At 38.7% G+C, this 24,197-nt stretch overlaps 1 protein-coding gene across 10 annotated transcripts in view; it reads right to left on the bottom strand.

The window, feature by feature from the left end:
- Positions 1 to 24,197, bottom strand: part of nav2a (neuron navigator 2a) — a 178,210-nt gene that overhangs the window by 64,148 nt on the left and 89,865 nt on the right. For all 10 annotated transcript variants that reach the window (XM_074665694.1, XM_074665696.1, XM_074665697.1 and 7 more), the window contains 4 exons: positions 23,829 to 23,938; positions 23,628 to 23,736; positions 20,064 to 20,492; positions 8,167 to 8,289 (listed from right to left, as the gene is read on the bottom strand). In XM_074665694.1, coding sequence (XP_074521795.1) covers positions 8,167 to 8,289; positions 20,064 to 20,492; positions 23,628 to 23,736; positions 23,829 to 23,938 — 771 coding nt within the window. The remainder of the gene's footprint in view (positions 1 to 8,166; positions 8,290 to 20,063; positions 20,493 to 23,627; positions 23,737 to 23,828; positions 23,939 to 24,197) is intronic.

Here is a 24,197-nt window from a genome sequence, read left to right as displayed (position 1 = left end):
ACGTGTTCGGAGAATGACAAAGTTTATGTGATAAATCCAGATGATGCATGAAAAAGAAAAACTATATTGATGTTTTCTGCACGCTGGAGCCAACCAGGACTGTACACATGTAGGACGGTCTTAGGGGGAATCTGTAGATGAAGCTGTCGTCTCCCGTCTCTGATTATCATACAAATAGTTTCTGCTTCTTCAGGGAACAAGACCACAAGCTCATGAAACAACAGGAGCAGAGGGAGGGGCGGGGAGGGGCGGGGAGCAGAGATGGATCCTCTGATTATTATTACAGTGAGAGCCCCGGAGGCAAACCACAACATTCACTCTGCTGGAGCAAGGCAGCAGGTGGAGGTGCAGACAGACAGACAGACAGGTAGAGGGGGAGACAGACAAGTAGAGTGCCAGGTGTTGATAAGGGAGAGTGAGCCTCCCTCTTCCTCTACCTGAGGCCATCAGGGAACCTGCTCAAGTCCAGACAGGAGAGGCAGCATACTGAGGCTGGGGGGACTCAAGTGTGTTACAGTGAAGTGTGTCTGTGAGGTGGAACATGCTCCGAACAACCTGTGAGTTCTGTTACAGGTGGGATTAAACCCTCCTGGGGAGAATGTGAAGTCAGCAATGGTGAATCCAACACACAAACAAAGAAACTTCAGGATGCACTGCAGACGACAAACCAGCTTCAGGGAACATTTGAAGGATCTCCCTGACCAGGGGTCTGCAACCTTTACTTTCATAAGAGCCTTCTTCCCTCAGCTCACCTGGATTAAAGTCAGTCTTGAGCCGCAAAATCTACTCTATCTTTACAATTAAGACAAAAAAGTGTATAAAAACCTAAACATAGTAAAAATCTAGAGACCAATTAGCAAAATGAGTAGTTTTTTTGTGTTAATTAAATTGTACATGTGATGTCTTAGGTTTTTTTTAATTACATATATATATATTTTTTTTAATGAAAAAATGTAATATTGTATACTTTAAATATTTGCAAAAGATCACGAAACTTCAGTTTGTTAAACAGAAAAAATCAAAAATTTCAAAATTTCAAAGATGTGCAAAAATGTGCAAAAATATTAAAAGATGTCATTTCAAAAATTTTCTATTTTTTAAATTGTAAAAAAAACAAATATTTGCAATTTTTTCATAAAGATATATACAAATAAACAGTGAAAAATTGCAGAATGCCCATAAATTTCAAAATTTGCGAATTCAAAATTTTGTGAAATCTTCAAAAAAAAAATTATTAGAAAAAATGTCAAATAATAACAAAAATTTTTAGAAAATACTTTGAGAGATTTATGAGAGAGGTGATGAATAATTGGTTAGGTAAAATATTAAAGCATGACTATTTTTAGTGTCAAGGTCTTTGATAAAAAAATGCAATTTTTTGCAATTTTTCATATTTTACTTTTTTTTTCCAATTCCAATTTTAATTTTTAAATCATAAATTAAAAAAATAATAATATTAATAAGTATTTACATTTTTTTCCTTTCTTTTTTTGTTCAATTTCACAATTTATTGTGAAATTAAATATCCACCTATTTTTTAATTTTCTTTTTTTTTTAATTTGGTTGATTTTTAAAATTCTAAAATTTTGCAAATTTTTGAAATTTTATATATATTTATTTTTTTAATTTCTGCAGATATGTGAAACAGATAAAGCTAAGACCTCACATGTTCAGTTTCATAAATTCAAAAAGCTGCTTTTTAAGATAATTACTCTATTTTAGATTTTATAATGTGTGGATTTTTACACACTTTATTGTCTTTAATGTGAAGATAAGTAGTTTTTTGGATTTGGAATGACTTAAATTATCTTGGTCAAAAAACTGATTCAGGTCCTGTCTCATGAAATGGAAAAGATGTAGCCTGACTTCACACGTCACAGATTGCACAATAATTCCAAAGAATGAGTGTTTTTTTTTAAGACTAAAATGTAATTACACAATCCACATTCAGAGTTATTAACCAGGAATGTGGGCTGGTATTTATCCGGTGGGTTGATGGACGACGTCACAGTGACGAGTCAAACTAGGCTCGCCCTGTTTCACCAGGATGTATCTGACACCGGGCGGCTGCTGTGGTTTATACGCAGAGTTAAACAGGTCGAAACACCGTCTCAAACATGGACTTATAGACGTGTATTTACAGGCTCAGCCCCACCAACACGGGGGAGGCATGTTTATCTAAAGTGTGTTGGTGCAGCCCCTTACAGACAGTCAGATAATCCTGAGTACTAAAGATTAGAGATTAAAGACAAATTAGCAAGACAATTAAGGTATTACAGAGGATGGTGATGAATGTGTTAAAGCAGAGTTTGCTGACAGGAGGAGTTTGTGGAGGAATGAAAGCATCAGGATTATTTTCAACTGGAAGAAGCATTTACAAATGACATTAAAACATCCTCAACGCCTCAGCAAGCAGAGAGGGCGGCAGGGGGAGGTCGCTGCAGCGGTTTCACACCACCGAGAGCTCTCCTTTGTCTGCTCAAACAAAGAGGATTCAAATCGGAGGACGGACGGTTTTACATTGTTTCCTCTTCCTCCTGCTGCTGCAGAGATAAATGACAGGGATAAGCATGCTCACACACACTCACACACACAGTCACTATTGTCTGTGTGTGTGTGTGTTTACTGAGCCTCACACGTCCTGTCATCGCATGACTCAGTACCATCCTCTACTACATTGTTTTGCATACATTTGTCAGTTGGTGTAACCGGTTTTTGCAGCTCCAGCTGTCACATCATGAGCTGATGAGATGATATACGATCTAATTGTTATCCTCACGATCTAAGAAAAGCTGTTTTCACTCTGTGTTTTCATCATTTCATGCTTTCACTGCAAAAAATGTATATCTTACCAAGTGTTTTTGACTTTTTTATACTTGTTACAAGAAATTCAGACCTCATTTTTGTCTTTAAATAACTTGAAACAAGACATTTTTCTAGACTGATCGGTTGAATGTGGCTCATATCAAATACAACAAGACAATTTTTGTTTAAATAAGACAAAAACACTTGATAAGATTTCATTTTTTTGCAGTGTACAGGCAGAGGAGGGGATTCAAGGCCAACACAGACACTGACAGATTCTATTCTGTTGCAGTTACGCCTCTAATCTCTGTAAATTCTGTCTGACATGAAGGCTTAACAGACTCTGAAATGCTCCTAACTTTTGCACCGCGACCCTTTGAAGCATGTGACCTCCACGGCCAGGGGTCACAAAGTTTCTGCCACCCAACACCTTTCCCCAACCCCCAAACCTCCACAGCAGCATCACACTCCAGTAAAAAAGCTTTTAAACTGTGTTTTTATAGATGGCTCACACACCTAGTGAGCAAACACTTACTACCACAGCACCACGTGAGGACTGAGGCGTTCACCCTCCTCCACCTGCACCCCCTGCACCATTAACTCCCCTGTCATGTATTAAATTAGCTCCATCTTTTACAAAAGTCGCCCCTCCAGCTCTGCAGGCCTGCGTTTGTTATGCTAATGCGCTCTATCTGCAGCTTCCACCTCTGCTAATTAATCCCAAACTAAAGCAGTAAGCACATTTATCAGTCGCTCCTTCAGGAGGTGTGGGGAGTCTTAATTCTCATCCTCGCCCCTCTCTGTAATCGTAGCAAAGCTCTGTGAAGATCATGAAAGTGAACTTTCAGAGGAACATAACATCTGCCCGGCTGCTCGGCCAATTACAGCTCACAGAGAAAACTTCAAAAAGCAGAAAATCAAACGAGAAAAAAGAAGAAATCCCCCAAACTTTTATCATTTAATTGCTCCTCTGTCCCTCCTTCTTCTTCATCTTTTTCTTCTTCTGTGCTCTTTAATCAAAACAAGCAGGAGCTCAATGAAAGGTGAGGAGGGAGACAGAGCGGAGAGCAGAGGGGGGAGCTGAAAGGTGAGGAGGGGGACAGTTTGGGGTAAGTTCCTCCTCAGGGTTTGGGAAGGTTAAAAGCAGAGATTGTTCAGGGTGAGAGGCAGCGAGAGGGCAAAGGTCAAGAGTCGGGAAGACAGGAAATTAGCCACACCTGAGGATTGACGGAAAAGGCTTCTTAGCATTCAGGACATGTCAGCTTGTCAGTTTGTGTTGAGTCATCCTGAGACTTTAAGGTCGATAAGGGCAGTAAAAATGAACCAAAAACAAGGAAAATGCTTTTTTTCATGAGAAAGTATCACCAAAAACTGACAACTTATTGAGTGTTTTTGTCTTATTTTCAGTAAAATATGTCTTTTGAGACTTAATATGAGCCAAATTCACCTGACCAGAGCAGAAAATGTCTTATTACAAGTTATTCAAAGAGTAAAATGAGCTCTAAACTGTTTGTACCAAAACAAAAAAAAATCTGCCAATAGAACAAACAAAAATCTGCTCAAAAAATACTTAAAAGTAGAAAAATGTTTTAATACAAGTAACTCAGACCTCATTTTTGTCTCTAAATGACTTGACATAAGACATTTTCTACTGAAAATAAGACAAAAACACTTGAGACTATTTTAGTTTTTTGCAGTGCGGTCTTTTCTCACCCTGTGTGCCCCCTCTTTACACAGCAAAAAAGACATCAGAGGCGTAGCACTGCAAAAAATGGAATCTGTCAGTATCTGTGTCTGCCTCGAATCCCCTCCTCTGCCTCTACACTGCTAAAAACTGAAATCGTATCAAGTGTTTTTGTCTTATTACAAGTAAAAATTGTCTTTTTAGACTTAATATGAGCCACATTCAACTTATCAGTCATGAAAAACATCTTGTTTCAAGTAATTTAAAGACAAAAATGAGGTCTAAATTCTTTGTTACACTGCAAAAAAAATCTGCCAATGGGACAAGAAAAAACTGCTCAAAAAATTTGCTTAAAAGTAGAATAATGTCTTCATACAAGTGACTTTTTTTTTGCTTGTAACAGCAATTCAGACCTCATTTTTGTCTTTAAATTACCTGAAATAAGACATTTTCTTCTGAAAATAAGACAAAAAAAACTTGAGACGATTTTCAGTTTTTGCAGTGTGGTCTTTGTGTCACCCTGTGTGCCCCTTCTTTACACTGCAAAAAAGACATTAGAGGTGTAACACAGCAAAAAAGTGGAATCTGTCAGCATCTGTGTCTGCCTCGACCCCCTCCTCTGCCTGTACACTCCAAAAAACTGAAATCTTATCAATGTTTTTGTCTTATTTTATGCTAAATTGTCTATTTATACTCAATAGGAGACACATTCAATGGATCAGTCCAGAAAAACATCTTGTTTTAAGTCATTTAAAGACAAAAATGAGGTTTAAATTACTTGTTACAAGAAAATTTGGCAATGGAAAAGGAAAAATTTGTTTAAAAATTTGCTTGAAACTAGAATAATGTCTTAAAACAAGTAACTTTTTTTTTACTTGACCTCATTTTTGTCTTTAAACAACCTGAAAAAAAAAATATTTTTCTGGACTGGTCAGGTGAATGTGGCTCTTATTAAGTCTAAAAGGAGATTTTTCTATAGAAAATAAGACAAAAACATTTGATAAGATTTCATTTTTTGCCGCGTGCTCTTTGTCTCACCCTGTATACCTCTTCTTTACACTGCAAAAACTGAAAGCTTTTCAAATGCTTGTCTTACTTTAAGTAGAAAATGTCTTGTTATACTTGATATGAGCTACATTTAACTTATCAATCTAGAAAAAAAATCTTCTTTTAAGTTATTCAAAAACAAAAATGAGGTCTGAATCGCTTACAACAAGTAAAAAGAAATCTGCCAATGGAACAAGAAAAAAACAAGAAATTTTTCTCTTGTTCCACTAGCAGATTTTTTTACTTGTTACAAGCAATTTTAGGTGAATGTGGCTCATATTCAGTCTGAAATTATTAAAAATAAGACAAAAACACTTGATAAGATTTCAGTTTTTTGCAGTGTATTCATTGTCCCAAACACCTCTTTCAAATCTGCAGTCCATCTTCATCCCAGTCCTTTCCCTCCCCCCCTGTCTCCCTCCATCCTTCTTCTTTCTACCCCCAGAGCCTCCCTCTTGTTGGGGTCCAGGTTTGGCCTTCATCCATTTCCATCTGTCAATTAGCCGACGACACAAACCCCACTCCATCTCTGAGACAGGACAAAGAGCTCTCAGCACCATCACACTCTGGAAATTCCAACACTCACACACTCACACACTTATATCCAGGGTATCGTCTGGCTTCACGGAGGCCCATCCATCCTGATAACACCTACACATGTGTCTGACATCTAGGATCAGCAGCAGAAGCAGCAGCAGCAGCAGCAGAAGCAGAAGAAGCAGCAGCGTGGTGTGTTGCACAAAGCTCGGTTGCATCACGGGCTGCGTGTTGGTACAAGTCTGAGCAAACTCTGGGTATTTCAATCCCTGAATCAGACGATGAGTCTTCTTTATCAAGACATGAAGCAACAGATAAGATGTAATGATATTTTCATGTTTATTCTTATCACTGAGAGCTGTTTCTATCATAAATGTTTGATTAAATTATCATTTTTGCTTCATTTCATGTAAAAAGTGAGATTTGAAAAACACTGCAGGAGGCTTCAATGTTTGACTCTGTCAAAAAACGACTCAGGACACGATTTAGACACTTATTGTTTGTTTTTCTTTCCACCATGACTGAACACCCTGTTAGATAAGGCAAATCAAGTCAGAGATGTATGGAGAAAAAAATTAGTTGCAATGCGCTGCCAGACCAGCAGAGGGCTGTAAGACAACTAGGAAGGCCATTCAGTTAAAATGCTGCCGTATCCAGATTATTCTACAAGATTATCCCTCTTACTGTGACGTACTGTTCCTTTAACTTGGCCGTTTTTTTTTGTTTTTGTTTTTTTTTTACATTTCAAATCCTTTTAAATTCTAACAGCTTTCTCTTTTTACAACACAATTCTGAAGACTGCCTGGTATAAGTGTCTGATGAGCTGTGTACATAATTTGTAATCTACTGAAATCTATTATGTCATGGAATTTTAAAAACTGCAATTTTGTGGAATGATGAGTCTGAAGAAGCATGTGAGTGCAGAGGCTACCCAAGGTGCCCGCCACACCTGCTCCGCGCTCCCTCCAGGAATATGTGCGCGTGTATTTTACATATCTAATTGGAGCCTTAAGGCCTTTGCACACCAGATGTGCAAGTATCTCACAAGTTATTTATTTTTTGTGGCTTTTCTTTTTCGGACCAAGGTCGATTTTTCCAAAGATTCACTTGCCTCCAGTTGACATCCGACCAATCAAAACACTTGTTGTTGACACGTCACTGACCAAAACATTCAACATTGCAGACTGCTTGATTGTGTTCATGTCCCAGCATCCGGTTATTTACAATAATAGACATAATAATTGTGTTTAATCAAGCTCCTTCCGATGTAAATTGTATTTGTTTTAACGCTCGCCAACACAAAGCTAACCTTGTCGGCTAACGCCATTATAATAACTGTCATCGTAAAGAGTTTGTTACCGTTTAAATTTGTCAGGTTGGGTGGTTAGACTCCAAAAAGGTGGGAAGTGATGAAATATTTGTACTCAGATACTGTACGTCTTAAAAAGGGTTTTGGCCCAGATGTGAGCATGCATCGGACTCTTGTTGTGAGCGGAAACAAGCGAAAATTGAGCAGAACGGCGCCCAAGTGCGCAAATGACTTGAAGATCTGTTTTTATTTACCACCGTCTTTGTTTATGACATTCTGTAGCAGGGTGGAGAGTGATGCGTTGGTATGTAACTGTTACATAACATCAACTAAACCTGTCTGTGTGTAATCTCTGATTTATTACCTTTGGAGAGCTGATGAAATGTGAGCAGATGTACCGGTTTAATGTCACCTGACACGGCCTCAGTGTCGTGATGCCTTTCAATAAATATCTGATTGACATTTACTCCTCACAGTGCCTTCAAACTTGTTTTCCTCCTTCCTCATCAACACTTGTAAAAACTCAGTGTTGATCTTTAAAGAGTTTCTCTGTTAACTTTACAAGTGGCTGAACCAAGGCCAACAACCAAGAGGAGATGACTCAACAACTACTCAACCGAGGAGTAAAACACAGCTCGGTTATTAAGTCTGTAAAAGGAAATCTAGGCATCCAGAAAACCAAGAACCAACCAAGAAATCAACTTCAAATTTCCTCTAAATTAGCCGTAGGAAGCTAACAAATCATCCCAAAGTGAACTTTTCCAGTGAGATGTTTCCATCCTACCTGTCAGCATCTCCCTGTCCTGACGAAGTGTTTCGATGAAGCGTCTCTCGGACGGCGGCCATGCTGTCGGGCAGGCGGTTCAGTCTCCGCGTGTACAGGCCCAACCCTCCGTCGGTCATATAGCTGCAAAACACAACAAAGCAGGAAAGATACAGTCAGAATTAAAGGGCACAGAGAGGGCACAGAGAGGGCAGTGTTCGTCTTCATAGAGCTGCTTTTGTTGTGCTTCATTCATTCATTCGTCCAGTTTCCCGGCCGGAGCAGAACGCTCATAAATCAGGGTCAAACGGTGAAGAAAAACAAACAGTGGAGACCAAACTGTCACATTTCTCTCATGTGGAGCGGTGGTGAACATCAGCAGACAGAGGATGCTCTTTCTTCCATCAGCGTTTCCAGGCCCCGGATATTAAGACTGATCGACTGGCTGAGGATTTAAAGAAGCTGAAAGCACAACCAGACCATGTCGGCTGTTTACTTCAGCTCAGGATGGAAAATGAAATTCTCACAGACGTGATTTATTGGTTGTGGGAGTGGGAAGCTGACCGTTAGCAGCAGTTACAGTCTGCAGCTGATGCTCAGCCACTTACACAAACATTCCCCTTCAAACTAAAACAACACCCACTAATTCCCCAAATATTTACCGTGGAGGAGATGGCTAATGGAGCTAAATATTGACTCATTTATACCAGGTGTAATTTAATGAACTGTTTGCTGGTTTAAAGAGGAGGCCGGCCTGTCTGAATGGTGAATGGTGTCTGTGTGGGACAGGGATGATTCTGTGTCAGAAAAATAAGCCTGAGCACTAAAACACTCTGTGTGTGTTATCTCTGCGCAGATCTCTGCAGACGACACACAAACACACACTCATGCCCACATGTATGTACAGTACACACACAGTACACACACACAGTGCAGTGTTTCCTGTAGACAGAGCTTCTTTGTGAAACCTGCTGTCAAATAAAATCAGCATCTGAGCTGCAGATGGAAACTTAACGGCAACCTGGAGAAAATCTGTGAAGGTGCTGACAAAACTTAAGACTTGTGGTTGTGTTTCTGACACTTGAAAACAACAAAATAATACAGCAGCTGCATCATTATTTGGTGTCCTGTTTTACTTGATTTGAGAAGTAAAGGTATATTTATCATCCACAATGTGAACTTTTCTTCAACACAATGAAACAACTCAGTGAAACTTAATGCACACAAAACAAAACACACATTGCAAGGATGAAATCCCTGAATGCAAATCAAGTAAAGCATAAAAATTAGTTTGAAAATACATCAGGTCCTTAAACATGTATATCAGGGGTCTGCCACCTGTACATTCTGGGGCCAAAAAATCCACTTCACTTTAACAAGTGGATAAAATTCAGTACAAAGTTAAAATCAAGTGTTCAATTATCTTAACCAGAGTTGTTTTTTTTCTTTTTTTCAGAATTAATGAAATGTACATGTGATGTCTTAGTTTTTGATTTCAAATAAATTTGATTTCAAATAAATTTGGAAAATTCTTAAAAAAAATTAAAATCTAAAAAATTTGCCAAAATTAAAAAAAAAAAAATCACAAAATTTATAAAATACAAAGACTTCCAAAAAATAATTCAAAAAATTCTTTTTTTTCAATTTTTGATTGAAATTTCACTATTTTTTGAGATTCCGAATATTTCCAAAACTAAAAAAAAAAAAAGGTTTTTTTTATTTTGTTCAAATTGAAAAAATAAATATTTTTTCAATTTTTGTTTCAAATTTCACAATTTTTTGAGATTCCAAATATTTCCAAAAACTAAAAAAATATGTTTTTTTATTTTGTTAAAATTTAAAAAAGAAACATTTGTTCAATTTTGTTTGAAATTTCGCAATTTTTTGAGATTCCAAATATTTCCAAAAACTAAAAAAATATGTTTTTTTATTTTGTTAAAATTTAAAAAAGAAATATTTGTTCAATTTTGTTTGAAATTTCACAATTTTTTGAGATTCCAAATATTTCCAAAATTAAAAAATATGTTTTTTTATTTTAAACTGCAACATTTTTTTCAAGTTTAACAATTTTTTCAAAGAAAGAAAAATGAAATTACATAAATCTGCAAAAAATTGAAAAAAACAAAGAAACAGAAATTGAAATATCAAAAGTTTATTAACAATTTCAAAAATTGGAAAAAAAAAACATCCAAAAAACTGAAATTTAAAAGTAATTACAAAAAATATCCACAAGTTTTAATATACATATATTTATCTTTTGACATTCCTAAAAATGGCAATTAAATGAATTTGCAAAAAAAAAAAAAATCAAAATTCAGTAGTTTTCAAAAGTTTTGAATTTTTTGTAAGAACTCTTGAATTCTCTAACATATTATGATTTATTGATTTATTTATATATATTTAATCCTTCTTTGTTCACCAAGGTCTCACCACATATCAAGCATTTTAATTAAGCCTTTGTCAGTTAAATGAAGAATTAAATTAAAAGAATTAAAATCTGTTTTTTCTTCCACATTAGTCTTTTTGTAGATTTAGTTATCTTCCCAGGGCTGTAAAACTTGAGGTTAGCCACAGGTGCATGGAAAGTTGGTGGGCTGTTGATGTTGTAGGAGGTGAAGTAGAGTGGTGGCAGGATTTATTGACAGATGTGATGCATATTTAGTTCAACAACTATTAATGTAGTTTCATTTAGTGAAAATGTCTTAAATCATCAATAATCAGCTACAAGGAGCCACTGCTAAGGACTTTTTTTGGTCTCTGGCACCTTACCTTTTTAAGATATGAGGCCCTTTTTCAGCTTGATTTTGCAGAAACCTTTCTAACTATGTCCATCTGTAGGTTTAACCCATGGTTGAGATCGTTCTTCAGACTGCTTCAGGTTTATTGGAGGTGAGTTTACGGGCTGGAAACCAAAGCAAAGCGCTCAGAGAAGCTGAAGAACTCAGTTAAAGTGCGGGGAACTAAAGCTGTGGGTGTTAAATGTTTGCGGCCGTGTTAAACAGAAACACACGCTGGGACAAAACTGTCCAAACTTCAGAAGCAGGTCCGGATGAAACAGATGTTTCTACTTCCTCAACCAGACCATAAATGCCATCACAGCTTCGGAAACCTTTTAAAGGATCTGGCAGCGGTCTGCTGACCGTTACCAAAGCCAGAACTAAATTTAGAGATTTGGCATTTTGTGACTATTGAGTCAATTTCTAGAAGAAAGGAGACGAGCCTGATCGTGGTAACCTTTAAAACTTATTAGATTCAGAGCGTCATGGATCTGGCAAACCAGAAAGCATGCAAACTTGAAACAAATATCAAAAGTACTTCCACGTGAAGTTATAAATGAGCCTCACATGCTTTTTTGTTTTCCACAACATGCCTTGATGAAGACATTGTGAGGGTCAAATCTGGTCTTTGTTTTTTCCTGTTCGTACTGTTTTTACATGTTCTGTCCTGATTCATGAAAGCTTTTACCAAATTCCTTAACTGAAGCGAGTGAGCCTAAAGATACCGACTGCCACTCTCTTGGACAATGAAAATGCAACTGAAATCAAAACCATGATGCAAAAGGTAACAGTGTCCCTCTCAATTTTTTTTCCAGCTTAATGTGTCTGATACTGACAGAGGAAACTTGACTCTTAATATCTCCATGTCTTTACAAAATCTAAACAAATAAAAAGCCTTTATCTGATCAGGAGTGTAACCACATGATTTTTCTAAAGGGTGGCCAAATTGGAGCGTTGACATACAGTGGACATGAATGGCCAGGGCATCCCATTGATGGCATTCACCCTCCCTGAATGAAGATATACACTACTTACTATGAGCTAAAGATATTGTGAGAGACTCAGTGGATTTCAAACATAAGGTGACATTTTCCTCATTTTGTCTTTTCTACCTAATGGTCTCAGTGTCCCCTGACCTGAACCCCATAGAGCAATCATTCTCAAAGTCTGGGTCCTGACCCAAAGGTGGGTCACCAGAGATTTTTTTTATGGGTTGCCAAATTAACTTCCAGAATGTTTACAAGAAATTCATGCACGCCTTAACCAGAAGAAGTCTCCCCCTCGCCGATTTGTTCACTGATGATTGGCTCCTCATACCTTCATTTCTGGTTACATTTTCATCATAAAGAGTCATCGCCACAATGTTAACTTTAACTGGTAACTGCTTTAAAAAAGTCTGAAGCCGTGAGCTCAAACAGCCAAAGCCAAGCCACCAAATCTTTCCTACTGTTTTACATCACTCAGAGGAAAACGCTTTCACTGTGTCACTATCACACCAATTGAAGAGTTGACTCATTGATAACTTTGATCGCTAGTTTCCCAAAGAAAGATTTGAAGTCAGATTCAAAACCCGTTTGACTTTCAAAGTGTGTTCAAACTGTAGGGTTTTGGATGGGCACCAGCTGCAGAAACGGAGCTTGTTACAGTTGTGCAGTGGCGTTGAGTGGAACACATTCAACCAATTAGTATGCTCATTAATTAATTTCATTCATCAATAGTATTATCAAAGGAAACTATTACTTATTTTATTAAAATTCAGACCAAATACGAAAAGTGAAGTGTACTTCAACAGCCAGGGTACAAACTTAAATGTCATATGGTTTTTAATAACTGCATCTAAAATCATAACTTTAAAAAGAACAAAAAGAAACACTGCACAGTCTGGTTTGCATGTAAATTTAAAAAGCAACACCTTTGTTTTGGACAGGTTGGACAGTGTGCAGGATTGTATTGATTTGCAAACTTTGTTGTTCTACTACACACCTTCAGTGTGTAGATATGTGCACAGCTCCCTTTTTTTAGACAGGCTGCACACACTACAATAAAACTAAAAAGTAAAAAAGATTGTCTTTACAAATTTGTAGCTGAAGACCCTTATAAAATAAATTTTACCACATTAAAATACAAAATAAAGTTCTGCAAGGCTGCAACAACACAACCAAACTGGGTTGATTTTAAAGTTCCATCTTTGGAAAGGCTGACAGCCAATCACAGCTCAGGGCTTTTTGAGTGGCACCTTTGTTGGCCAATCAGAATCCTGCAAGGGTCAGGGCCTCCCCTAGCCTCCTCTGTGGACACACCACTGCATTTTAAGAAACTTAAAGTAGATTCTATTGTTTCTATTTATGTTTTTGACTTATATTATTTTAAGATTTTTTTGTCATTTTTTTGTTAATAATTTAGTAAAGGAGATATAGATAATATGAACAAAAAATCTTCATAGATCTACAAATCAATCATCGGTAATTAAAACACAGTTTCCCTGGCTGATAAAGGACTTGTGTCGCCGTCTTTTTCAATAACTCGAGACACAAAAGACACCCCGACAGATGAAAAATGCTTCAATCCTCGTCTGACACAAGAGAGACTCTGGGGGGCCGAGCTGTCCTTTATGAGAAACATCCATCATCCAAAACAAAGTCACCTTGAGGATGACCACAGTCTCACCCAAACACACACACATTTTACTTCCACACACTAATAAGTAACTGAGCCCGTGTCCTGTGGATTCAGACGCCTGTTAACCTGTAACCTCCTGCTGCAGCAGCAGAAACGTGTCCAAACAGGACAGTTTATAGTCTGAAACTGAGGAGCCAGGTAAAGTTTACACAGCCGTGCAGCTCACAGAAGCAAAAACTTCTTCGGTGAATGAAACTGCATAAATATTTGCTTTATGAAGAATGCATGCGCTGACGTACAGACAGGAGGAAATCACCAAATGTCACGCTCCGTACAAAGCAAACACTCTCCTCTGGAGGTTTGTGTTGATGGTCTGAAACTCTGACGTACCTTTCTGCCTTAAACATGGTCACACTGTGAGTCCAGAGGAAAACAAACACGTCCAGGTGAGGGCTCCTGCCGATAAAAATCTCCAAAGAGAAGAGTCCGTTTTCACCCGTCTGGCTACTGTGTGTTATCAGCTCTGAGCTTGTGTGTGTGTGATATCAGCAGGTGTGAGTGTGTGTGATCATGCTGATATCAGAAATCACTGAGTGTGTGTCTCCATGTGAAGCCTGAGTGAGAGTGTGTGTTGCTCTGAGCGAGCTGTGTGTTGGTATGCAGCCGCTTCGCTCAGCTCCACATGCTTTTCACTCCAGGCTGGAGGTTGGGTCTGTCTGCGAGAGGTGGAGGAGGAGGAGGAGGAGGAGGGAAAGGGGAGGGCAGAGGGGGTAGATCGGGGAACATACCCCCAAGCCGAGGAGGGTCCTGGTCTCTGAGGGACAGGAGAGCAGGGCAGAGGAGGGGGGATGGAGGAAACTGATGCTGATACTGAATGTGGAGTCATCCATCATGTTGTCTGAGTTCAGGCCAAAGGAGACTAAATAAATTAACTATAACAGCAGATTAATGCTGATCTGGTTATCTCCAGTTAGTGAGCTTATAAACGTCTTGTGATTTATTTCACTGATGCTTTCATTTCAATCTAAAGGAGTGGTTATTGATTTATAGAGTGTCCAAAAATGGTGAAAAATAGCACTCAGAGTTGGAGGTGAAGTTATGACGCTGATGCTTGTCTCAGTACGGTCAATAAAGCACCAGAAATCATATTAGCAATGATTTCAATGAAGTGAAAGACACCAATATTGAAAATTTGGAAGCTCAGAACAGGAAATGTGTTTGTGACTTGTTGGAATTTTACTCATAATGTTTATATTTTTTGTTAAAAAACAAGGGAGATCTCTTTCTGAAAATACAGAAACCGCTTATGGACCTCTGACATCTAGGTGGCGTGGCTGGCCATGCATGGACTTTGAGTGTAAAAGAGAGAAAAAAAAAAAAAAGCAAACAAAAAAACCCACTGTGACCATTGTTTATTGATGTATTAACCTTCCCCCCTTTAATTTAATTTAATTTTATTTTATTTTATTTTAATTTTTTAATTTAATTTTATTTATTTTAATTTAATTATCTTTTTATTTTTATTTATTTTTATTTTTAATTTTTTTTTACTTTAAATCTTTTTATTTATTGATTTTTTTAATTATATTTTCTGTCCTGTTTACCTCTTTCTTTTGATTTTGATCGTGTTTGTTTTAGCTTTATTCTTGCCCTGTATGTATATAAAATGTGAAAATAAATTTTTCAAAAAGAAAAGATGATTGGAAAAAAACAACAACACAGAAATCATCCCATCTTATCACTGTAATCATCTCCGAAACCAGCCAATCAGAGACAGTGATCTTTTTGTGCAGGGTTTATCTTTTAGTTCAAGTTCCAGTTGAGGTAACTGATAGTGAAAACCTCTGTATGTGTTTCTAGATCCCTCCAAAAAGGGAACTTATGGCGCCTACAGACTGAACATTAAAAAAACATGTAGGGACTACGTTTTGACAGATATTTTCGGGGCATGTAAGCCTGGCTGGATGGGAGACAAGAAACCCAAGGAGGAGAAAGCGAGGGTAGACATGCAGCGAATCATGTCAGAACAGGGAAGAGATCCTACCACCAGCGCCTCAAGACTGCATTTTAAGGATGCTTTTAATCCATTTACACTATCTGTTGATTAGACATCCCAATAGAGAGATGATATGCAGGTCTGTAGCCTCTGGGTCGAGGACTGAAGCCTCTGTGTAAGAGGCCTGCTGGACTTAAGTGACTCTTTTTGGTAGCAGATAGGTCAGATGGTACCAACTCCCGGTACCTGGCAATCTGTATCAGTACTCAACGGTACTAATTTTTGGGTACTTTTGTAACTGTTTACGTTCAGTTAAAGTTGGTAAAAGTTTTTCAATTTAACATATTGATTTTCAATATTTCACCTCGCAATGCTGTGTTTATGTCCGGCATGGAAAATCTCCTACTCTTCCTCTCCCTCACAGTCCCTAGGATGCATTCAGGTACCTAAACATTTGATTTTATGTGAATCTGTACTTGGTGCTACAGACAGAATTCGGTTGGTATCTATTAAAGTACCTAATTTGGTACCCATCCCTACTCTTTTGGTCAGGTATGAAAACTGAAAGATGTTTGGATGAACATCTTTCAGTTATACGGTGTCGTACATAGGGTCAAATTTAACTTTTTAACCCTTCCATCCACCCGGCAACAAGCCCTGAAGTTTGACCTGCTCACAGCAAAGAAAGAAAATCTGAGAAAGTGGAAATCAGTCACTGCTCTCTTTTTTAAAGTCTGGCTACATGGCGCTATTTCTGGCTTTTATTTAGAGTAGATTTGATACTGATCTGCCCAATTCAGGGCCCACGTTTCCAAAGATCATGGGATCCTTTATTTAGTACATAAAACTAGAAAAATAACAAGCTGTTAACGGACTAACTGTATGTATCTGATCCATATCCGTATCAAAGTGATGGACTCCACACTTGAAGCTTAAATCCATTCTTGGACTTCAAGAACTGGATTGTCCATCTCCTTTGTTCAATTTGTGTTATACATCTAAATGAAATGTCTATAAAATGAATAAGTAGATAAAAGATTCAAAGTAATCCAAGCTCCTGCACAAAAGTTTTTCTTTCATAAATAAAGCGTGAACTCCTCCTTTAATCTCCTCCTCTTTAGAGGCTGAGGGATGCATTGTAAGACACTGACTGTGCTCTCCACCCTGTGTGGGAGAAGCAGTTAGTGGGTGCTAACAGGATTGTGATGGAGCTGCACAGCCTGAGGACGTGCAGGACGTGGAGGAGGGTGGAGGGGAAGTCATCGCTCTGTGTCTGATTAGAGGAGTTTACCCACCGGGATGGACTTTTCCCAGAATTCCTTTCCCTTTAAGGACAAAGGAATGAAAAAAAAACATCAAATTGAAGAAGAACGTCATGGAATAAACTGACCACATATCTATCTGGTCTCGCCTCTCCTGGAGTCTCCTCTCACCTGTTCAATCACTCACCTGTGCAGGTGTGCCCGTGGCTCGGCCTTTTGTCTCCTCAGCTACAGATTCAGACATATCAAGTACTTCAAGAGCACTTAGCCCCCTCCACTCCACAGCTGCCTGAGGGCTGCTGAATCACTTTAAACCCACAGCACCCAGAGGAAGTAACCGCTCTCAAGATGTGAAGAGATGTTGGATTTTTTTATCACCTTAAAGCCGAGCTCTCAGGACCTTCTCTACATTCATTACAGATTAAATTAATCCTCAAAGCAGCTCTATTAGCTCTGCGTCTCTGGAGTTTCATCTGAGGGCGAGTTGGCGCCTTTTAAACCTCTATCTGATAAAAACGATGAGAGCAGAGGTTTAAATTGCACAGTGAGACAGCCCAGGTATGCAGGGGGCCTGTTGCAACACGGACAGTGGCTCTGAGAGCAAATAAACAGGTTATCAGTGTATCAGTATATCAGCATTACAGCGTCTGGGATACGTGTGGGATCAGAGCCGTGCAGAATGAATGTTGCTCATTACACCGAGGCTGAAGAGTGTGATGTTATCTGGCCTCTGGATTAGAGGCAGTTATGGAGAGGAAGGATCACTACTGCCCTCTTCTGGTGAGGGTTAGTTTCAAACATCTCAGCCTCTTCAGGAGCTCACAGGAATCACATGGAAATATTTCAGTTAGTGTTTTTATAACCTCAAACTGTTTTGTTTGATTTTTTAAAAATAAATTAGTATTTAGAAACAAACATTTTATTTTTTCCATAAATTATAAATGTACTGAAGGTTTTCCATACTAATATCTCATGGGACCTTGAACAGTTATCATAATGTGTTGAATCTGTTACTGTGTAAACTACAAGCTGCAACTTTTGGGGTTGAAAAATTAAGACAGAATTAAAGTGCAAAAAACTGCAGTTCCATTAGTGTCCACTTGAGGCTGGCACCAAAAGCCAAGGAATCCCTGTTAGATCTGGTCCTAAAACAGCACTTTTCACGGTAAATCTAAACACGTTTGAATAAGTAAACTGCCAAAATCAGTGTTTGTGTAATCAATTTAGTCAGCATCTCATTAAAGGTCACATCTGATTCAGGCTATGGGGGCACCAGAGTGAATCCAGCTTGAGCTTCATCTTATTTGAACAGTTTTGAACCTTTTTCGGGAGTACCAAGAATGTTACATCAACAGTTCAAATTCAAAAAAAAAAAAAAAAAAAAAAATTTAGGGGGCTTTTGCCCCAACGTCCTTTGGGCTGGACTTTTGGACTTTCCTGTGTGGTCCAAACCAAAATTATAGGTGTGAAACCTTGTCCGGACCAAACAGCCTTGGTCAGACTAAAAGAGATAATCTCGATCTGAACGACACAGGACCACTGTCTGGCTTCCCCCCAATGGGAAAGGTTTGGATCTTTGTACCAATGACAGGAAATTACAACATGACTATTAAAAAAAGAAAAATCATGGTCAAAACAAAATGAGTCGTAAAAGCACACAGGGAGAGGAGGAGACAAAATGTATGATAAGTATTTTGCCAGACGATTTTATAAGGGGCTCATTCAAAAAAGATACAGAAATGAAACTGAAACTTTCCGATTGTTTTCCGAGAGGAGGAAAGAGAGAGGGTACGATTGGACAGGAGGAATTAGCCGCCTGCTGGCCAAGTGACCAGTCAATTTAAACTACAGAGACACACAAAGCATGTAGTTGAACAAACGTAAGGTCTGTTAGTACATTAGTGCAGTGATGACAGTGTGAAACCATAACAGACCAAACCAATGATATTAAATCATTATATCTGTAGACAATGTGATGTTGTCTCTTAGCAGGTGGTTTAACCAGGTGAGGCAGCAGTGGCTCAGTCCGTAGGGACTTGGTCTGGTGATCAGAGTGGTTGCTAGTTCAAGCCCAGGTGCGAACCTAAATTAGGAATTGGGCTGATAGCTGGGGAGGTGTTGGCTTACATTCATGAGCACTGCCAGGTGCCCTTGAGCAAGGCACCAAAAATCCCCAACTGCTCAGGTGCGCACTGAGAGTGCAGCGCTGTTACTCTGACCTCTCTAATAGTTGCATGTTTCTGTGCAAAAAGTGCTGTTTGTGTGTGTGTGTGTGTGTGTGTGTTATGTATTTCAGTGGTTTTGGATTTCTAGTATATATTGAATTATTTGGTTTTTCTTAATGTTGTTGGTCTTGTGTTTTTTGTTATTCTTGTGTGTTTTTTTTGTCTTTGGTTCTTGTTTCATGTTGTTCTGGTTTGGTTGTCATCCATTATGTCTTTGTGCTTCTTCATACTTCTTGAGTTTTTTAGTTTTGTCTTTTTAAGTTTTTTTTTTTTTAATTTTGAGGTTTTTTTTAATAAATCTTTTTGTTTTGATCTGTTATTGGGTCCTCCTCTCTTGATTTTCTGCTCCTCTGGATTCTGACCTAACAATCCTTACCTCTGGGTTTTGTAGGCCGGATTATTCTTCCATTTTTTTTTCTTATTGATAAAAATCTGATCCTGTTCTGTTCAGTTTATTAATTCTCTGTTTGTTTTTAATTATCATTAATAACTCACTGAAGGGTAAGACAGATTATCTGCAGAAGCATCGCAGTGTAAATATATGTATCTGTGTTTCTGCAGGCAGGAGAGAAGGATTGTTTTCCCCTCACTGTGACACGACGGCGACTGTTTCTGTCCCTGTGGATCGATAATTGATTCAGAAGGGAGGTTATAACTCATCCTTAGGTTTGAATTTTGAGTAAAATGCAAGAACAGGGCCATCACAAAGGAAACAGACCCCATGAAAAAATATCAAATTGCCACAAACGTTTTCTTTTAGGAGCCCTGTCAACCAAAGAATCTTAAGTCTGACCTCATTTTATCCACTTAACTGCGCCCCTGAATGCATAAGTTGCACTTGTAATGGTTTTTTGAGAAATCCCAGAGCATGATGTGCAAAAAAGAGAAGAGATGAACAATTTTCCTTTCACTTTATAATTTGGTCAGGCTCTTACTAACAAGTGTAAGTTGAGTAATCCTCTGCTGACGCATCATTGCATCAACAGTTTCAGCTCCACTTTGCAGGATTAAAAACTCTCCATCAGTGTAATCCACTTACCCGCTGGTGACATCATCAGTGCGCGCTGCGTTCTTGCTCAGCACGTCTCCGTCGCTCATGTAGCCCGTCACTTCCATGGACAGACTGTCCAGGTCGATGTCGTCCCCTGATCGGTCCCCGAGGTCCACGCTGCAGAGAGCGCCTCCTCTTCCCGCCAGCTGCCGCCTGAGATGCCCGGGGTACAGGTAGCGTCCTCCTTGACCGCCAACCACCCGGCCGCCGTAACTGTTCCCTATAGAGGGGGCGTCGCCCGCCTGCAGACGAGGGCTGGACTGACCCAACCGCCAAGATGACAGGGAGGGGCGGGAGGAAGTGATGCTGAGGATGCTGCGGCTTCCTGCGCTGTTGTTGGTGCCGCCGCCGCTGCTGCCTCCTCCGCCGCAGCTGATGTCTGTGGTGACGCTGCCGTCGAAGGTGGTCTCCAAGGTGCTGGACAGGAGACAGAAGACACAGCTAAAGTTGTGTTTCTTTGGTGAATGACTCTGAGAGAATTTTCACAACAGATGACGCTGAAAAAATGTCTAAGTATCCGTTTTATGATGCAGATTGGAGCCTTAAAGTGTTTCTTTACAGTTAAAACTCAGATAAATGAAAGTTTCTGCTTCATTTGTCTGTAACTGTCTAATAATGGAAACTGGGAAACTGAGCGTTTGCTTCCTGGGTCACATCCAATCCTCTTGTTGCACCAGCCAGCAGGTAGAAAGTTCAGATAAGAGCTCCTTTGTTAGAGTCTAAAAAAAGAAAACAAGACTTCAGAATTAACTCGAAAGAGTCTGATCTAAACCCAGACAGCTGGGTCAGCGCTGAGACGTGGGGCCGGGGAGAGGTCATGAGATTAAAGCTCGACCTGAATCAAAGACGAAGTGAAGGACATGCCCTGTGATCAAAGTGAAACAAGCCTCTAAAGAAAGATGAGACGGCAGCAGAAAGAGGAGGTAATACCTGAGAGTCTGGACTGACACAGTCTGCTGACCAAGAGCCGGTCAGCTGCTGACTCAAATCCTGAACAGTTAGCCTGATTTAGCCCGTTAACCGCTCAGCCGGGGCAGCGACTGTAAGACGCTTCTCTTTGATGATTCCCAAACAGTGGAGATTTGTTTTCCACAGGAGAAGTTTTGTAAACTTCTTTAAGAACAATGCTGGATTAACAATGTGGATAGAAATGAATTTGGAAAACACTTTCACCCACTTTCTGGCACTTTGACTTTAACCATCCCTGAGAGATCAGCGCAGTGCATCAGCAGCTTCAAAATGAGCAAAGTGCATGAACGAAACAGCTCATGGTGAGGATAGTTTGCTAAATACTCATCATTAATTCTTCTTTTACCTACTTTGGGTGTTAGTTTCCTGAGATGACTTCACATTATTCTACATTTTAAGAAAGGAAAACAATAAATCTCAACAAATAACAACATTTCTTCACATTTAGCTGTAAAACATCACTTTTTATGCAGATTTAGAGACAAATTTGTGAAATATATCTGTCAAATATTATTTATAAATGTTGAATGTTTCAAATAAATGCTCAGCGTTATTTCTAAAAATGATAAATGTTTAAAAAAAAAATTATATAAATGTGGTAGTGACTGTTCTGTCTGGATTTTAGTCACTGTCTGGGGTGATGGCATTATATGTTTTTGACGCGCTTCTTAAAGAATGTCTGATTAGAAGTTACAAAGGAAAAAAAAAATATATATTATAACTTTTTTTTTAAAGATTTTTATTTTTGAAATTAATTTTTCCATATTTGTATCTAATCCATGTTTTGACTGTTAAAAATGAACAGACGGAGGAAGAGAGAGAGAGAAAAGGAAAATTGTATCTAAGATGTATCAGATAAGTGATAAAATGATGCAGTATTTCAATAAAAAGATAATTAAAAAAAGAAGAATGTCCAATTCAGAATTGTGGTTGCAGTGTTTCTTAATTTCATTTACCCACTGGACACACAAACAGACAACTTACTTCTTTATGAGTCAGAAATGTGAGGAGTAGCAGTAAAAACCGTGTGCTCCCATTGTTCGAAATCATTACTTCACCTGAGCCCTTCTTGCAGAACCCACCTGCCCGTTTACCAAAAGTGCCCCCCTGTGGGGATTGTGTGAGTGGCCAAAAACAAAAACAAAAACCACCCAAATAAAATAGCTCATTTAAATGTTATATATGAATGTCTTGATTCTAAATATTAAGCTATGTTTCTAAACATTTAGTTTCAATCCTGAATATTTAGTTAAGATTTCTAAATATTAAGCTAACACTTAATATTTAGCTATGACATCTGAAAACTTCCCAATAATTTCTCAATATTTAGTCAAGACTTCTAAATCTTGCGCAAATTTTTTTAAATATTGGTTAAGATATTTAAATCTTCAGAGAAGTGAGTAAATCTCAAACAAATATTTCTAAATAAGAAGTCAAGATTTCTAAATCTTGAGGTACAATTTCTTAATATTTAGCTCATATGCAAATTCACACTTCTGCCCGTCGGAAGCACCACAATAAAAGTTTGAAGAAGCGACCTGGCCAAGCAGGATTTCGAGAATGTCAAGGTCTACTTCTTTGGTGTCGGCCACCGAATCTTCAACAGGTAAGCTTGGTACGTTTCTTTTCTGATTTAGCCGACTGGTTTGACACTTTCAAAGTCCCTGTTGGCTGGATCGCTTCCTCAGACTTTTATTTTGGTGCTTCCAATGGGCAGGAGTGTGAATTTGTATACTAGCCAAATATCTAGAAATAGTACCTCAAGATTAAGACATCTTGACTAAATATTTAGAGATCATTGTGAAATATTTAGATATCAGAGCTAAATATTAAGAAATCTTAGCTAAATGTTTAGAGGGGAAACTTAATGTTTAGAAATGTAGCTAAGTATTTAGACTCAGGAAATTTATAGATAACTACTGCTGTCAGGTGATTAAAAAATAATCTAATCAATTACAGGATTTGTAATTAATTAATCTAATTAATCACATTTTAATCTCACATCTGCTCAATTGCAAACGTTTACTCCGTCAATAGAAGCAAATTATGTTTTTCAGCAGGGGGAGGCGGGGTCTGACAGAGCTTGTCAATCAAATCCTGCTCATTAACTACTGTGGGTGAGAGTAGTGTGCTCTTTGGATGAGAGCTCAGCATGGATATGAGGAGAAGATGAGAGATGACAGAGACATAGTGAGATGCTACAAGTCAGAAAAGTTCAGGCAGCTCACGCTCCAACTGAGGATGTGTCGAGGTAGTTCAGAGAAAAAGAGCGGCGACAGAGATCATCGAGAGGATCGAAGGATGGAGCACCGAGATGAATGCGATCGTAAAAAGTATGTTTTGTCTGATTTTTTTTTTAAATCAAAAACAGGAAGAGAGACATAAAAGAAGAGAGTACACTCTTCTTAGGTAGTTTTGGTGTTTACGTTGACATAGAAAACAAGATTATTTTTTCTCTAAATCTGCATAAAAAGTGATGTTTTAGAGTTAAATGTGGAGAAATGTTGTTATTTGTAGCATGTGCTACAAACCGCGTTGCACCATCCTTACAAAAGTAGAAGGGGTCGTGCGTTTGCCTCTTACCTGTGTGTGACCTGAGTTCCTCGCAGGCTGGACATGGTCTCCTCCAGGTTTTGCCTCAGGTCTGCTATGTTTTTGACCGTACGCAACCGCCTGGTCTCTGGGTCTTCACCTGTGAGAAACACAAAGAAACGAGCTCAGAAACACCTGCCGGCACAACCGGACCAGAATGAAACTACTCAAGTGTTGGGAGTGATCACCCACCTGACAGATCCTCGATGGAGAGCTGGCTGCTCTTGGTGAAAGAGACGTCACCTCCGATCCCTCCTAGACCCGTCTCGGTGTTCCCGGTTCCCTCGCCGTCAGTTTGGGATCTTGGGGGGAAAGAAATTGTGCAAAAGGATCAAAGTTGGGTAAATCATCGATTCTGAATTATGGAGTATTTAGCAGGAACGTAATTGTCACAGAAGAAGGATAAACCTGATTAAAAGTTAAATCTGCTGATTGAAGTCTTGTGACGGAGCGAATGTTTAGCCCGAATGTCTTTGAAGGATAAGAGTTCAGCTGCTGCACCGGCTGGTGCTTTTTGAGACAATGACGTCTGAACGCCTGGGTAACACACAGCCTTTGGTC

This window comes from Halichoeres trimaculatus, unplaced genomic scaffold, assembly GCF_033239565.1.
Source record: "Halichoeres trimaculatus isolate MK-OKI-2021-1 unplaced genomic scaffold, fHalTri1.1 fHalTri1_scaffold_3, whole genome shotgun sequence".
Lineage (NCBI taxonomy): Eukaryota > Metazoa > Chordata > Actinopteri > Labriformes > Labridae > Halichoeres > Halichoeres trimaculatus.
Note: the sequence above shows the minus strand (reverse complement) of the source record. Positions and strands in the feature narration are given on the sequence as shown.